We start from the raw sequence: 16572 nt of genomic DNA, 5'->3' as shown, positions 1-16572 counted from the left end.
TTTAAGAGATCCATAATATTATCCTAATTAGGTCGTAATAGTAAAGCACAAAATATCGTTGGTGTCTGCCTATTACTTGACCCCTTATTTGATTTGAGAATAAAAATATGATCTGGACATGAATTTGTAATGTCCCCTTTTTGAAATAAGATTTAATAATAAATAATAATTAATAAAATTAAATTATAAAAAAAATAATCTTAAAATATAATATAATATAATATAATATAATTACAAGTTAATTAAGTTTAATGAAAGGTCGAGAGGCATGCCATGAAGAGTTGTGACTCCCTCAAACATGAAATATAAAAGGAGAAGAGTTCACTTGAAAGAGGATAAGCAGGAAGGAGGGGAAGTTAGCTCAGCACTAGCTCAAGTTCAGTACTAGACCCATAATTCAGATGAGCACAGAGCATCCTACTATATATCAGCTCATTAAGACTTCATATTTAAGAACTGCATGCTGATTGTGCTTGTATTTCAAGGATGAGGCCTAATACTGATTGTAACCCCTTAAGGCAGAAATTGTTTGTTGTGACGTTTTCACACATCGCCCCATTGCAAATGGGGACCCCCTACTTTTTAGGCCCTCTCAGTCTTTTGGTTTTGGATCAGGGGTCTTTTCGCAACAGTCTCGATAGTCTCCTTGTGTTGCAAGTATTTTGGGGTTAATTTGATCAAGTTTGCAGCTCGTTTAAGCAAATTTGGCTAAGTCTGGAGCTTGTTTTGTTTATTTTAGGGTTTTTGACCTTCAGACTTGAATTTGAGGCCTTTCCTTTTGTGTTTTGGAAAAATTGGGTGTTGCATTGGAATCAGAGCCCTTTAAGGAACCTGCCCGTCAATTTTGAGCGAATTCTGAGCAACTTTCTATTTTTAGAAAGTTCCTATTTTTTAGGAATTTCACTGCCTCCCAAAATGTCTTCATTTCATCGAAAATAAAACTTACTATTTTTAGTAATTTCTATTTTTAGTAAGTGTCTGTGTGTCCTGTTTTGCTCTAACTAACAATTTGAAGCACTTCCTATTTTTAGAAAGTTTATTTGTGGCAGGCTCCTCACAGGCAGACACTGAAGACTGAGCATTCACGATCATTCCTTAATCTGGAGAGTTGGAAAAGCAAGCTAAAGAGATCAAAATTTGGCTAAAGCATGGACGCCCATTCTAGAAGTGGAAAGCATCAAAAATTCTTTAAGTCTAGCACATGGAAGTCACTTCAATTCCTCAAAATGGCATCCTGATCCGGGAACAATCAAAGTTGGCTAAGTCTAGAGGGGAAAATGTGAAATTCCATGACACATGCAAAATTCCGCCCAAGGAGTAGACTAAAGCGCCAAAATGTGAAAGGCATGGAAAACTTCAAAATGATAAAACTCCATGACACATGCAAAATTCCGCCCAAGGATGGAGTAGGACACCAAAAATGCCCATGGCATGGAAAATGTGAAAAAGTGAAATTCCTTGCCCAGTGGAAAATTCTGCCCAAGGATGAGTTAGGGCGCTAAAGGAGGGGTTGTGGAAAACTCCAAAGTTGATGAATTCCTCCTCCAAGAGGAAATGGCGCCCATGCACAAGAAAAAGGTATTAAATGGTTAAGGCATGGAAATGATGAAATTCCACCACCAAGAGAAATCCACGCCTAGGTCAAGAATGAAGAAATTTTTCCAAGGCATAAGGGTAAAATAAGGGTTAGGAATGGAATGAAAAAAAGCAAAAAAATTCCCCTCAGTAAAAATTTTGAAAAGTCTATTTTTAGACACCAAATCTCATCAAAATTTGGAATTTTTTGCAGATTTAGATTTGTGAGAGAATTCTCTCTTGGACCCGATTCCTAAATTTTAGGGAAGTTCCTAAAAAATAGGAAATGTGGCAAATTGATGAAAAAGCCTCCTCGAGACAAGATGAACTCAAAAAGCACAAAAAATTCCTTCCTGAAGGAACAAATTTCCAAAAATTCTTCACCAATTCGGAAATGTGCCTAAGGTTGGAAGCAGAACATGAAAATCAAGGTTCAGAAAGGAAACTTCAAGAATTCAAAAAATTCCTTCCTTAGGGAAGAATTGCACCCGAGAAGAAGGAATTCTAGAAAAGGTGAAAAATCAACTAACTGTTGGAAATTCCTTCCTTCAGAACAGAATTCCAGGAAAGGTGAAGGTGAAAAATTGACTAAGTGTTGGAAATTCCTTCCTTCAAGACGGAATTACAAGCAAGGAAGAAATCACACCCAAGGATGAATTGAAGATAAAATTTGTAAGGCAAGGAAGAAATCACACCCAAGGATGAATTGAAGATAAAATTTGTAAGGCAAGGAAGAAATCAAGGATGAACTGAACAAGAAAATTCCCCTCAGGAAAATTTTTGAAAAATCCATTTTTGGGCATCAAAAAACATCCGAATTCCATGATAATGATAGATTTGGATTCATGAGATAATTTTCTCTCTCGTGGACCTTGGAACCCTAATTTGAAAAATCCCTAAAAAATAGGAGATATGCAAAATTGATGGAAAAGCTTCCCCGGAACAAGGAAAATTCAAAACTTCAAGAAAATTCTTCCCAAATAAAGTTTTCTCTCTCCAGGGGTTTCTCGCCAAGTGGCAATCAGGTCAACGCATGATGAACTAATGGAGTATCTTTTGCATGCATCCGTCGCAACTGGAGGTGATGGTGCATTTATGGCATGATCCTTTTGCATGAGGGTGCATTCATTGAATAGTGGGCACTTTTTGAATGTAATGGTTAATTAATGCTTGATGGGTGCCATTCTTGGCAAGATTGTAATTAATTGTATATGGGCATAATGGGCATTTATTGTTGATTCCCACCTTGTTGCATCATGTGTGGGGAATCTTTCAGGGAAAACCCTAATTAGGGTTTTGCATTTAGCCAAGGCATGAAGCCTATATAAAGGGATGACCCCCTCATTTGTAAAGGAGGGGGAGATTTGTATGAAATTGTTGCGATAAGAGATAATAACAGTGAAACATTATTCTTTGATGGTGTCCACTTAAGTTATTTTTTCAAAACTTGCATGGTTTCACCTTCCTCACTTAGAGTAGAATTTGATTTTCTCAGTTGTTAGATAAAGTGCTTTGATTTCAATGGAGAATGTAATGGTATTTGATGAATTTCCATGGTTCATACTTTTTTTATCTTGTTGATTGTAAGTTGCAGTGTAAAGTTAGCTTGAACCCCCAAATTTATGCTAAGTTCAATTGTGAATAGTCGTTTGGATTGCGCCGTGTTGGGTATTCAAATGCACTTTCTCAATGTGAAAATCCTTCAACATCCTCAGAAGATTGCACCGGTTCTTGTAGAGTTGTAGTTAAACTTGGCAAAGTAGAGCTTGGTTTATTTGGAATTTGTCCACTAAAGATATTATCTAATGATATCACTGCCCTTAGGAGTAGGTTTAGACCCTTCTCAACCCTTTCCCCTTTAATTTCAGTTGATTCTAGTTCAGTTCATTTGAAGCAGAAGCATCGCAGAATTGCCATATCCGATGATGAAGTTCCAGGCCACAGCAAAGAAGTGAAAGAACGATTCAAACGTAAGGCCCCCTGGGTTACCAGTTGAGTCACGTCCATTGCATTAAGGAACCTTGGAGTCGATTGTTTGAACTTTCCGCAATCTTAGCATACAATCATACTTTGATCAAGAGAGAGTAAGGTGGCCATTGGTAACTTTATTTTGTGTTAGACGTTGTCATAAAAAACACGTCAACACTGTTGACGTATTTCAGACTGTGAATCAATAAAATAATTGTTCCAATTCAAATCTTGTGTGTTTTGCATTTTGTCGTTTTAATGTAATGTCCCCATTTTTCCTATGATCACTCAGTTGCATAGTTTTGCCTGTTAGTCACCTCCGTAGGCAAATTAATTGGTTAGGAGGTGATAGTTTCCATCTTTGGGGGCTTATACTTAGTCATTTATTTGACTTGGATAGATAAATACATGTACTTTATAATATTTTATTATAAAGTAATGACAGTTATTTTCTTAAATTAGAAAAAAAAAACTTATAAAGTAACTTGATAAAAGCACTTTATATTAAGTGATTATTAAGTGAGCACTTGGGCCCACCTTGCACGACCCTCAAGAGGCATATAACATTTTAAAATGTTTTAAGATTTCATAAAGTGCATATCCAAGGTTGGGCATGGCTTTTGGAAGAAAGGAAGATTCCTTTGGAATCATTAAAGATGCCTCCATGTAATGTCCCCTACCTAATCTATTTCAATATATTAAAATTGATTGATATTGTTCAATTAGTTATTAACAGGTGCTTATCTATTTTCCTCATTAGATGATTAATATCATTATTAATATAGATATTAGACCCTGCTACTACTTCAGTTTTAAGGGAGAAAGGTTTACATATGTTACCAAAGCGCTTAGAGACCAACTACAATAGGTTCCCTCAAAGTTTACAGATCCAAGCCCTTACCTATCTTGGGTCTATACCCTCAAGGCTTATGGGTCGCTGATCCCCACCCTATCTTGGGACTTAACCTATTGCTTGGATTTAGACTGCCCTTCTTTGGAACATCTCATCCCCGTCTTCTTAAATACTGACAGTACTAACATGATTTAGACTATAAGTACACTAACTTCTCATGTATTATGAATATATATGATATTAAGTATGACTGTCATACATATTGCAGTTTATAACAATATTATTACTAGATTCTGCACAACAACTTTATCAAGCTTCATCTACTAAGCATACATATTAAGCACATCCCCATGCATACCACCAAGAACAAGGATGTTACTGCCTGTAACTTGATAACAATTCTGATCTGATCTGATCAATGGTGATGTCACTAGATGCTTTTGATTCCTTACCTTTATATCTCTCAATTTGAGGGAGAGGTCACACCTCTTCATCATGTATGCCCTTTCACCATTAGCACCCTTTGAAAGAGTGCAACTCTTCATTATTTCTACCCTTTGAAAGGGACACAGCCTTTCGTAATCAGATCTGGACTTATTATTTAAATCAGATCTGCACCTCTCATTTCCAAATTATCCCCCCTCTCAAATTAGGTTCTCTTCTCCCTTTTATATCTCATTGTTGAGGTAGTCACAGCTTTTCCTTTCATGTCTTTTGACTTTTCATTAACTTAATTAATTTTTAATTAATCATATTTAATTATATTATTTTATATTTTGATTTAATTTTTAATGTTTTAATTTTATTATTATCATTTATTATTAAATTCTATTTCGAAGTGGGGACATTACACTCCAAGTGGTACGATTAGGGCTTGGAATGATTAAAAACATTTTGGGAAAGCAATTTGGCATCATTGTTATTGATTGTTTTAAGAAAAGAGTTGTTTCAGGTCTGCAACGATTTGCAGGTGTGCTGGAAGGAGAATTGGGGACGGAAACCTCAGAATTCTTCAAGATAGGACGAAAACCCTATCAAATTCTACCTACCGATTTGCTAGAATTGCTTATATCTTGCCAAAAGGGTCAAATTCATTGTTTCCTCAGCTGCAGCAATATGGATAGGGTCTGATATACAGATCTGGGCAGTTTATTTGGCAGAAAACGGTGATTTATTGCTTTTGGTGGCTGGTCGTACCTTCCCTAGCTGGGCCGTACCATTCCACATGCTCCGGTGAGCAAATAAAATAAATGAGGGTTTAGCATTGAAGTTTGTGCTCAGATTTCATTGTCAGGGATTAATAAAAGCAGATTTGTGGTTAATCCAGAGATTTCATAATGTGTGTGAGCTGCACCAGCATTTATATGAGGAAAATTGACCAATTTCAGAGGATTTGCCTGGCAACATTTGGAATTTCTATCTGAGTCTTCTTATTTCTGCTCTATTTGATTTTGGTAATTCATTTTAGAGTCAAATAAAGGAGGCGTCTTGGGCAAGCTTTGGACCCCTGGTAGGCCAATTTTGGCTTTGGATGTTATTTATAGTGATTTCTATTGATTTGTTGGTTGCTGATAATAAAATCTTGATGCTGGTTATTTATTGCAGTCAATTACTATATTTGCTTGCATTAGTTTTCTTGCATCATCGCAAAAATCTCAAGCAAAAACCATATTAAACATCGGAAACTGCAAAACATCTCTTCAAAACTTAAAACTTCAATCGCTGGCCAAAGAAAACAGACTCAGAAAACATATCAGGTCGTGGGAAAATTTGGTTGGCATCTTTCATTGAATCTTTTGAGTGATTGTGATAAGGTTGCATGGTTGGAGTGTTCTCAATTGAACCTCCATCCATGACTGCACCCCTTGTAGTGTTTTCTTTCACTATTATTTAGTCTTTTGGCATTGTGTCTAATGGAGAATGAAATGTAACAAGTAAATTAAAAAAAATAATGTATAAGAAATTGAAGCATGCAGAACATATAGAGATTTTCTCAACTAGATGTGGCCTTATGCACTGTAATCATTACTAGATTTGTACAAAATGGACCTGATGAAAAGTCCTTGAAGCTGTAAAGCCAACTCCGACAACACTTGCCAGCATACTCCAGCAGGTGTGACAATGAGAGCTCTCAAGTATGGAGCCTAGACTATGGAGGTTCTTGAAAGAAAACATTAAACAGATTTTTGTTAGTTGCTGTAATTGTGACTTCCCTGATAGGCATGTTGGCAAATGAGGAAGTACACAGAAGGCATAAAAATTGTTTGATAAATGATTTAATGTGAAGATATATGTATGCTGCGATCATCGTTGAATATACACAAAATGGGCTTTGCTGAAAAATCCCTGGTGCTTTTTAAGCATATGAAATTGGCACAAGAGAAGTCAATTTCTAGAAACAACTTGTGCCAGAATTGGAGTTTTGGATAAGGGAATAAAGATCCATCAAAATAATTCACCCATGGACAACCTCATCAAACAATCAATGGTCATAAATTATAATAAATTAAAAATAAAAATGACCATCCGTCCAAGGGGTTGTAGTGTAATGCTAATAGGGAGCACATGTGAGAGTGTGATGAACCTGTGAAAGATGAGGCCACCTGGCCTGGATGGCAGTATTGGCTGCCAACTGTGCAAGTTTGTCTCCTTCCAAAAAAATCAGAGGAAGAAATCAGATTTATGCCAGCTGTTAGTCTTATCCTTTGTAGGAAAAAAGAACCAGATTTGGTCTAGAATCTTCTATTAGAACCATCGACTTCTTGAAGAAGCCTAGTTTTGTTTTGTAGTGGCAGTTGTATCCATTTTGTCTTGTAGTAACAGCTGTATCCTAGAAGGGAAATTAGATCTGTTTTGTCTTTAGCATCAAACCACCCTAGGATTTCTCTTTAGCAGCTATGTGCCAACTGTCTGCAACTATTTGTGAAACAGAAGCTTCTACCAACTTCAGCCAACTCGTTGCTAACTGTGGCTGGCCTCTTTACAAATTGGCATCCCTTCATTGAAGGCAATCAGATAGTTTACTTGTCTTGCACTACAAGTTAATGTACTGCCCGAAGTGGGTATATATTGAAGACTCTACTTTGTCTTTGGTATGCTGAATATTTTGGTCTGCCTTTGTGCACGATTTGGGTCTTGGGACAGAACCCCCAAGAGATCACCACTGCTGTTGTGTGTTGCTATTCGAGCTCTATATGGTCTTGAGACGAAACCCTCAAGAGCGTGTGTTGTTGTTTGAATTCTATATTGAGTTCCATGTAATCTGAAAGCTCAAATTGCTGTTGTAAAGAAATTCTATATCAGTTCAATAGCAAATATATTCCTGCTTTTGCATTTCCTAAGTTGAAACATGTTTTTTGATACTCTAAATCTGTGTAAGCACTAAAAACTCTGAATGTTCTATAAGCATTTTTGAGCTCCTTATAGTGTGTATTTCTTTTTCTAAACCAGTCTGAATCTATATTGTACAAACAGTTTGTTTCTTTGAATTTAACAGTTTAAGTACAAAGATTTAGATCATATAGACCTTATGGTCCTTACAGAGAGCATGACCCAGGTTCAAATCCCCCTTGCAGGTAAGGGAGGCCATTAATTTAGCTGACATGTAGCCAGATTATGATTTAACAATTATAAGATATATATGAATGTGATTCAAGTTTTGATTGGGTTTAATCTGATGTAATCCAGTTTTACTAAAATTTCAAATATAGGACAAAGATACACCACATTAGAATCTGATCCAAAATCAACCTACACTCTGTTGAAGGCTTTGCATAATCCCACCCATATTTTCCAAGCAAAAACAAATAAAGCATCACAAATTTCTGACATTGGGTATGTACGTTCAAAACTAAAACATCTTGTCCTTTCTACAGCCATTAAAAGGTGCTCATTCTTATATTCTTGCCCATAATTATAGGAGGAAGCAATAGTGGAACATTCCAATTAATCCAGTTATTATTATTTTTGGAGCAAAACCAAAAACCAAGACCCTACTAACCAATGACAAATGGTTGTCTATGTAGACCATTCACATTCAATGCTGGCAATGAAATCTCATCCAAGCGTAACCCAGAAAAATGTGCACTTGAAGCAGCCTCCATCGCATTATCCACATTGTCTCTCAACATTTTGATGCCTTACTGATGACTTGCCTGCATCAACAAACCATCAGAAATTATTTTCAAGAAAATATAGAAGAAAGACATGATAAAATGTTCAAAAATTAAAGATGCAGCAAAAGATGACTTCACCAATTACCTATAGTAAATTCAAGTTAAATTCTCATGATTCTTTAGCAAAAATTAGAAGATTGTATAGGTATCCAGTTTTTTTAAAAATCTCTAAGCTTAATTGGATTCTCTTGTTTCAATATTTCCTATACTCATGTAGATCGATATGACTGCAAATATCCATATAAGTGTGCCCACAATGGCAAATACCCTCTAAATTGATTAAGAAGCAACACTTTTCCATTTTTTTCCACTAGAGTATACAACACAAACTCCTATTGAACAGAAAGGGTTAGCATGTTCCTAATCTTTCTCTAGCTTTAATTGAGTCTAGATCAAGATTTCTTTGAGTTGCACATAATTTAAAAAGTTCCATTGAAAGGAATTGTAGATCATAGAAACAGAAATCACAAAAAAAACAGTGATTAATCATAGAAATTGTGAATTGCCAGGTTTGCAATTTTTTCCCCAAAAAAAATGCAATGTTTTGAATAAATTGCAACCAACAGTCTTTTACCAAATTTTTCCTGCATAATCATGAAAAGTCTCCATCAAAATGCTGAAATCTCATGCAGTCGCAGGTTCTAACAATTTTTTACTTTCTCACAATTTTTCATCTAACTAGGGTTTTACACACATTTCGTAGGGTTCATCAAGGCATTCTCTATCGATTTCATTTGTTTTGTGTTTGTGCCATTTGATTTCTGTCGTGATATTCTATCACTATTTTTTGTCATATTTGTGCTCTAATTTGCTAGTTGTACGATGCCACAATCAAATGACAACTCAGTCACCGTTTTAATAAACTCCCTAATTTCAATAGAAAAACCTTCAATCAATCGCTGATGCATTTTAAACATTTGGCAGAGCAACAATGGAAGGGAAAGGAGATTGGGGGACTCTCATACTGTTTCATATTTTTGAGAAGTCTTACATTAATTTTTTTAATTCATTTGAAACAAATGAATTATAAGTTTGTTTGTTTCTTTGCAAGTTAAGAAAAAAAAAAAATTGATATGTAAGAAGGAATTTCATATATCAAATGTTTTGAAAGTATATCCAAAGTAGCCATTATGGCCAAACCCACCCTTTGCAAACCTGACCCCAATACTCCATTGAGCACAATATTTTTTGACCGCACAAGGCCAAAGACCAAAGTTGAGGAAAACCCAAGCTATTGATTTCGCCATGCAGGGCGACATTGATTTCCTACACCAGCCCACGATAAAAACTTAACTTGTTTTAAACTTACAACCAAACTCCTTGAAATACTGACTTTGTGAAGCCGAGATAGACATGCATTGCGCAGGCTTACCAAAAAACCAATAACCGACATACCAACCTTGATTAAATCACTCCTATCAGCCTTAAAAAGTCGAAGAAGGCCCCAATTCAGCTCCAATCTTCAAACTGCTCCAACCAACATAGTTTGTTCAAAAAACCACATTTGTTCCCACCCGATACCTATGCCACAATATTTCTGCACCCTAAAGGTCAAGAAGGAATGGAAGTCGTTCAATTACCTCACCTAGAATAAGGTCCCTAGGTCGAGGGATTCCCACACCAAACTGAAGGAAGATAATGACATCTTCAACCCCTCTCATATATTCTAGATAAGTCAATTATTTGGCCAATGTGAGGACCATTGTTTTGGGCTCATTGAGGTCCAAAAGGGCAACAACAAACCAGGAAGCCGCATCTGAGTTTACCATGTATCCATCTTCGGAAATGAGGAAATCACAACTGAGAATTAATTGAATTGCCAAAAGATCCAGTCTACCCAAAGTCTTGAAGACCAGCTTTAATCTCTGGTTAGAGACCCTCCCAAGAAGGCCATTTGCCTTCTATTGTTAATCAACCGAATACGCATCTCCATCTTTGCTTCTTTGTTGTAACAAGACCAACCAATCTTTGTTAAAATGTCAGGGTACCCTCGGCTATTTAATATTAATTCCCCATTTCAGAATGCTCTATGAATTTAATGTTGATAGGTGCTCCTTGACTATCTCATCTTCTCAAGCTCTCGGCCTCTATGAATTCTTGTCTTCAAATGCATGATGTTTTCACATCAACATGGGAGAACTTTAATTAGATTTAATTAGTCGACCCGCTTAAATTCTTATGGAGTTTGCCCCCCCTTAAGTGGCATTAAAATCAATTCTCTCCCAAATCTAATAATTCAATATTATCAATTCTCCCCACTACCTCGTTTGTCAAACTATTTGCTTCTCCATTGACCTCACTGTAGACATGGCTTGCTGAGAAGAAATTGAACTGTTGGGTTATTTCCAAGGCAACTTCTAGATGAGCTTGGAGTCTTTCCCTTCCTTAGCAAACGGATTGCTATCAAAGAGTCGCCCTCCACTTCCACCTTCTCTAAATTCAACTACTTACATTTTTGTAAACCCAGTATCAAAGCTTGAAACTCTGCCTAACTGTCGATCCCTCTCCGGAGAGGTTTTGCTACCCTGCAAACGGTTATCCCCTTCAATTTTGGATTATGCATCCTACTTTGGAGAGCTCAAGGTTGCCCCTTGATGCTCCATCAAAATTTAACTTCTAACACCCCATTTGGGGAGCCTTCCATACTACCTACTCCCTTAGTTCTTGGTTTCAAAACCCCCAGGTTCTATTATCGAAGATACATTCAAGCCAAACCAAAGTTTCCTCAAGCAAGCATCCAATCTATAAATGAAGAAAGACAAGGGTCTTGCTCCTTCTATCTGCTATAGACCAATTCTACCACAACATCCTCCAAAGAAACTTATCATCAACTGATTTAAGTTGTGGTTTGCCCTTGCTAAGAGAGTTAAGCATGAGATCAAATAAATAGAAATGGTAGATATCAGTGCCTTCAACATGACTATCTTGCCTACCCAAGATAGCCAACACCCCTTCCAAGATACAAATCAATTTGCAATCCTATCTCCACAGAAGTCCCATAGTTTGTTTGATCTAGTGCATTTAGCCAATGGTAGTCCCTGATAAGTGCAAGGGAGCTAACCACACTCGAGCCCAACATTCTGAGGATCTCTTGTTCATTCCTTGCTGAGGTTGAAAAGAAATGAATTTCAAATTTGTTTTCACCTACTAGTCCTGATGCTTATGACTAGATGTGGAGGATTTCTTTGATGCTTCTAGCCTCCTATCTTTTTGCAGCCCCAAAAATCATGGTGTCATCAGCAAATTGTTGATGCAAAATGGGTGCTAGATTGTTGGTTATTCTTAAACCTTCAATTTTGTTTCTGGCAACGGCTTGTCCAAATGTTCCTACCCAAAGCATCTGCCAATATAATGAAGAGGAATGGGGACGAGGGATCACCTTGTCTAAGGCCCCTTGAGGCTTCAAAAAAGCCTTCCGAAGATCCATTAATCAGCACCAAATACCTAGGGCTAGCAATGCAATTCAAAATCCAATCTAGCTATTGCCTGCAGAAGCCAAACACCTCCATACCCTTTAAGAGGAATCTCCAATCAACCCAATCATAAGCCTTCTTGATGTCTAGTTTGATCATCATTCCAGACTCCCCTATCATTAGAAGAGAGTGAATGGCTTCCTGTGCTATAATAACTCGATCAAGGATGCATCTACAAAAATCAAACCTCATTTGTTATTCTGAAATAGTTTTCGATAGAAGCTTTTTTAATCGGTTTGTTGTTGCCTTCGCCATGATTTTGTCTAGTGTGTTGCACAGCAATATTGGCCTAATGTCGTCCAATGTTCTTGCTTCCTCCTTTGGGATTAGGGCAATAAATGTGTTATTGATTTCCCTTAACACCTTCCCTGATTCTCTAGAGTCTTCAATTGCCTCCGATATCTCCTTCCCAACTATAGCCCAACACTTTTGAAAAAAGGCCACAGGGAATCCATCTAGTTCTAGGGCCTTGTCCGAGTGGAGCTGATCCACAACTTCCTTTATTTCAATATCTAAGAACTTTGCTATCAACATTCTATTTTGCTCTTCAGTGGCCAATTTTGGGATATTCTCAAAGATCTTATGTTGGCAAGTCTCTAAAAAAAGCGACTACAACCTTTCTTATCTCCTCAAGATTTTCCAAATCAACTCCATTTGTTAAAGCTATCTTTGAAATTCTATTTATATTTCTATGATGCTTGGTGGTAATATGAAAAAAAATTGAATCCTTGTCCTCTTCCTTGATCCACGTCCCTCTGGATTTTTGCCTCTAGAAAGTATCCTCCCTTGCTAGTATCTCTTTGTATTCCTCCATCAATTTCTTCTCTTTTCAATATCTGTCTTGATCCATACCTATGGCAATCACCTCTTCATTAAGAGTATTAAGCTCTTCTTCTATAATCCTATTGCTTTCAAAGATGTCCTTGAATTGTATTTTGTTCTAATCTTTTAGATGTTGTTTCAACGACTTGAGTTTTGTAGCCACCTAAAAAAATCTTGGTCCCCTCCATTTGTTCTTCACCCCACCACACCTCAACTAGTTTGTAAAAGTTTGGATGCCTCATCCACATGTTTTCGAATTTGAAAGGACATCAACCTGGACGCTTGTCCCTTGTAATGTTTAATTAAACTAGGAAGCGATCAGAGCCTGTCCACAATTGGATACAACTATCCAACCCATAAGGGAAGATGACCAAATCCCCTTTCCAAAACAACCTATCTAGCATTTTTGCTATGCTGCTGAAACCCACCCTCCTGTTCGTTCAAGTGAATGTTATATTGTTCATCTAGATTTCCATCAGTTGATTCCGCTCAACCCACTCTTCAAAATCTATTTGGGATTGCAATTTCCTATGAACCCCACCTCTTTTGTCTGCATGTAATGTCCCCTTCCTTGTGATGATGCATTCAGTGGTCCATTGGCCTATTCCGGAAACCCGTAGGCTATGTGGAAAGGAGAAATTCGGGTTTTCATGTTCTATGGAGTTCTGACCAAGCTTGTCAGGGGTGGAATGTGAACTTACTATTTTTAGTAAGTTAGGGTTTGGTTGTGTGGATGGTGCAGTGTTTCTAAGGTCGCCAAGCTCCTTCTCTAGTTGCGAAGATCACAATTTTTGGAGCATTATTTCATGACTTACTATTTTTAGTAAGTGGCAGTTTGGGCATTCTATTTTTGGTAGTCCTGGATTTGGTCCTGATCTAGCACAGTTCAGTGATTCTCATTGCTCAGCCTCATCCGGATTTTGTTGATAATCAATAATGGAGTTATAATCCTAAGGTTTATTATTTAATTATTTTATTACTGATTGATGTTATCGGGAATTGTGCATAATATGATATTTTTCCTAAGCCATGCCTGGGCAAATTATTTAATGATTGAAAGGAGACTTTATTTTATACATCAAAGTTATTTTATGCCAAATCGTGGTCCTCTCTCCTAGGCGCGATTTTTGACTTGGGAAAGTGGGCGCCATACTTGGGTCCACCACATGAAATGAAATGCAATTTGAAAGAGGTGAATTTGGAGGCAATTTCATTTGAATTCCAGAATTGAAAAGCTATATATACAGGTGTTTGGCTCCTCATTTGATCATCCAGAGAAAATATATCGTTATGCTGTCGGAATGACTCCAGACTTCTTCAAGGGTGAAAACCTCCTAGATCTTTCCTTCTAGTTTCGAGTGTGAGATATCACTCCTAGCTGTGGTTCGAATTTGTGAACTATTTGGTGATACTTGGGATTGCATTGGGTGTGTTTGTGAAGAGTTAAGAGCTGCTGCGTTTTTTGGTGTTGCTGGTGTGTGTTGGCTGGAAGTGTAATTTGTCCGTAGCTATCTACATGTTGGGTGCATCGTTCTAGGTGAAGGCTCATTGGAAGCATATCGGAGAGACAATAGTCCTCCTACATTGGCATGGCATTTGGGGAACTCTCCAATTTATGGTTGCAAATCGAAATATTCAGCTAAATCGCCATTTCCAGATTTGCATTGGGTTGTGTGCATCACTTTTGCTGCTCTCCAGTTGTTGTTTCAAGGTATTGAATTGATCACCTATGTTATACTATTCATTTGCATTTGGTTTGGTATGATTTCATTCAGTTTGAGAAAGTTACAAGCATTTTAGTGGATTTGAGTGTGGCTGGTTCTGCATTTTATTGACTCTGATTTCAGAACAGCAAGTAGTGATTTTGTTGTGAGAATTTGATATTGAATACTTGAGATATGTACATAACTCTATCTTCTCTCGCATCTCTATCTTTGTAAGATTGTTTCAGTAGTACTGATCAATCATTCTAGTTGCATTATATGGTATCTCCCACTGAACAAGTGGAAGAGGATGGCTTAGCCGCCTTCATGTTTTGTAATTCAGCTTTGTCCTCCCACTGAGTAAGTGGTTGAGTGATATTGTCCTCCCGCTGAAATATACGATTAAGTGATAGTTTTTATGTAAAAGTCCTCCCGCTGCATAAGCGGTAGAGTGATTTGGTTCTGGTTATGCTCTTGTTACCTTGGTTGGTTTACCGTCAAGTTCTTGGTCTTCATCCCGCTGAAAAGTGGAAGGGGTTGGCTTGCCGCCCAGTATTGTACTTGCATTGTAATTTCCAGCAGATCAATGAGCTAACGAACCCCTTATCACCGTATGCTCTCACCTTCCCACATTGGGCTCTTGGTGATCAGAAAGTGGAAGGGTTACTTTCAGCAATATTGAGATTATATTTCCTAACCTTAACAGGTGCATTGTAGTAATTGTTGTGTTCAAAAACCAAAAAAAATTAGTGGGAATATTACACTTCACTATGCAAAATTGCATTTTAGTCTCCTCCCAATATGTGAAAATCATTAGCCAAGATAAGAAGAGATAATCTAATTCTACCCATGTTTCCCTTTTCCCAGTGCATGCCACAAGACCGTATACATTGGTTAGAGTAAAATGTAAATTAGAGGAAAGGCTCCTTACCCTACAACTTCGCCAATGCTTGCCCTCTACCAATTTCTCCACCATGACCGCTTGTGGTTTCCAAAACGTGACTAAACCCCCTGAAGCCCCCTCAGATTGCACCCAAATGCCTTGCCACCTCTTCAGTCTCTTGTTTAGATCTCCATCAGTGTTGGTTAGCTTGGTCTCTTGTATCATGATAATATATGCTTTTGCCTTATCCTGTTGGCTTTTGACCAATTGTTGCTTTTTAGGGGTGTTTAAGCCCATAGTATTCCATGTAATGAGTTACATGGCCCCTTGGGAAGGGGGGCTCCCTTCCCTGACCTTAGCAACCTTGTTATCTACACTTATCCTCCTGCATCCCCGTCGATGCTATGCATCTCTTGGTTTGTCTCCCTTCCTAGTTTCTTCTTGTCCCCACAATCTAGTAATAGTTTGAAGGATTTCTTTTGACTTATGCCCAGTTTTCCGAAAACTTTGTGATTATCTTCTTCCTACTCCACGAGGTTATGAATCCAATCCTCTACACCCGTCCCAATCTCTTCCAAGGTCTTCCTCCATTGATTAGGGATCCAAGTTGAAGTTCCAATCTTCTCCTTCTATTCCAAGGCATTGCACATTAGTAATCCAAAACAGATCAGTCACATTCTCTAAAGCTCCATCCTTGTGATCTTTGGGGATGATCCCTAATGCTTTGATTGTTGCCCTGTTGGAAGTGCATCCTCCTTGTCTTGTGCCGCCTCTTTCCATCTTTGAGTCCATTAAATCCTTTTTAGACCCTTGCTTCTACTTCAGCCCAGGAGTGTCTTTTGTTTCTCTCAATATCTCTTTTTCCCCTAAACCTATGGGCCTAGGAGTAAAGGTAGCTTTAGACATTTCCTTGTCAATCTCACCATTGCCACCTACTAAGGCTTCCTAAAGCATACCAGATCTGTCCTCTTCTAGTAACTCAAGCCTTCCTCTTGAAGCTTCTTCCACTGCCTCTTGACTTGTCAGACCTACAGTTTCAGCCTCCTCCACTTTTGCTATGATCCTCAATATCTCCAAAGCCCTAATTAGTGGACTCTCGATCGAAGTGGTTGTCCTCTTC

At 37.7% G+C, this 16572-nt stretch overlaps 1 protein-coding gene across 3 annotated transcripts in view; it reads right to left on the bottom strand.

Moving 5' to 3' along the window:
* LOC131074935 (uridine/cytidine kinase UKL1, chloroplastic) overlaps window positions 1-16572 on the bottom strand; it is a 214480-nt gene that overhangs the window by 174157 nt on the left and 23751 nt on the right. For all 3 annotated transcript variants that reach the window (XM_058011677.1, XM_058011678.2, XM_058011679.2), the window contains one exon: window positions 8397-8550. In XM_058011677.1, coding sequence (XP_057867660.1) covers window positions 8397-8526 — 130 coding nt within the window. In that variant the 5' untranslated portion in view covers window positions 8527-8550. The remainder of the gene's footprint in view (window positions 1-8396; window positions 8551-16572) is intronic.

Source organism: Cryptomeria japonica, chromosome 5 (assembly GCF_030272615.1).
Source record: "Cryptomeria japonica chromosome 5, Sugi_1.0, whole genome shotgun sequence".
NCBI classification, from domain to species: Eukaryota; Viridiplantae; Streptophyta; class Pinopsida; order Cupressales; family Cupressaceae; genus Cryptomeria; species Cryptomeria japonica.
This window is presented reverse-complemented; position numbering and strand designations above follow the sequence as displayed.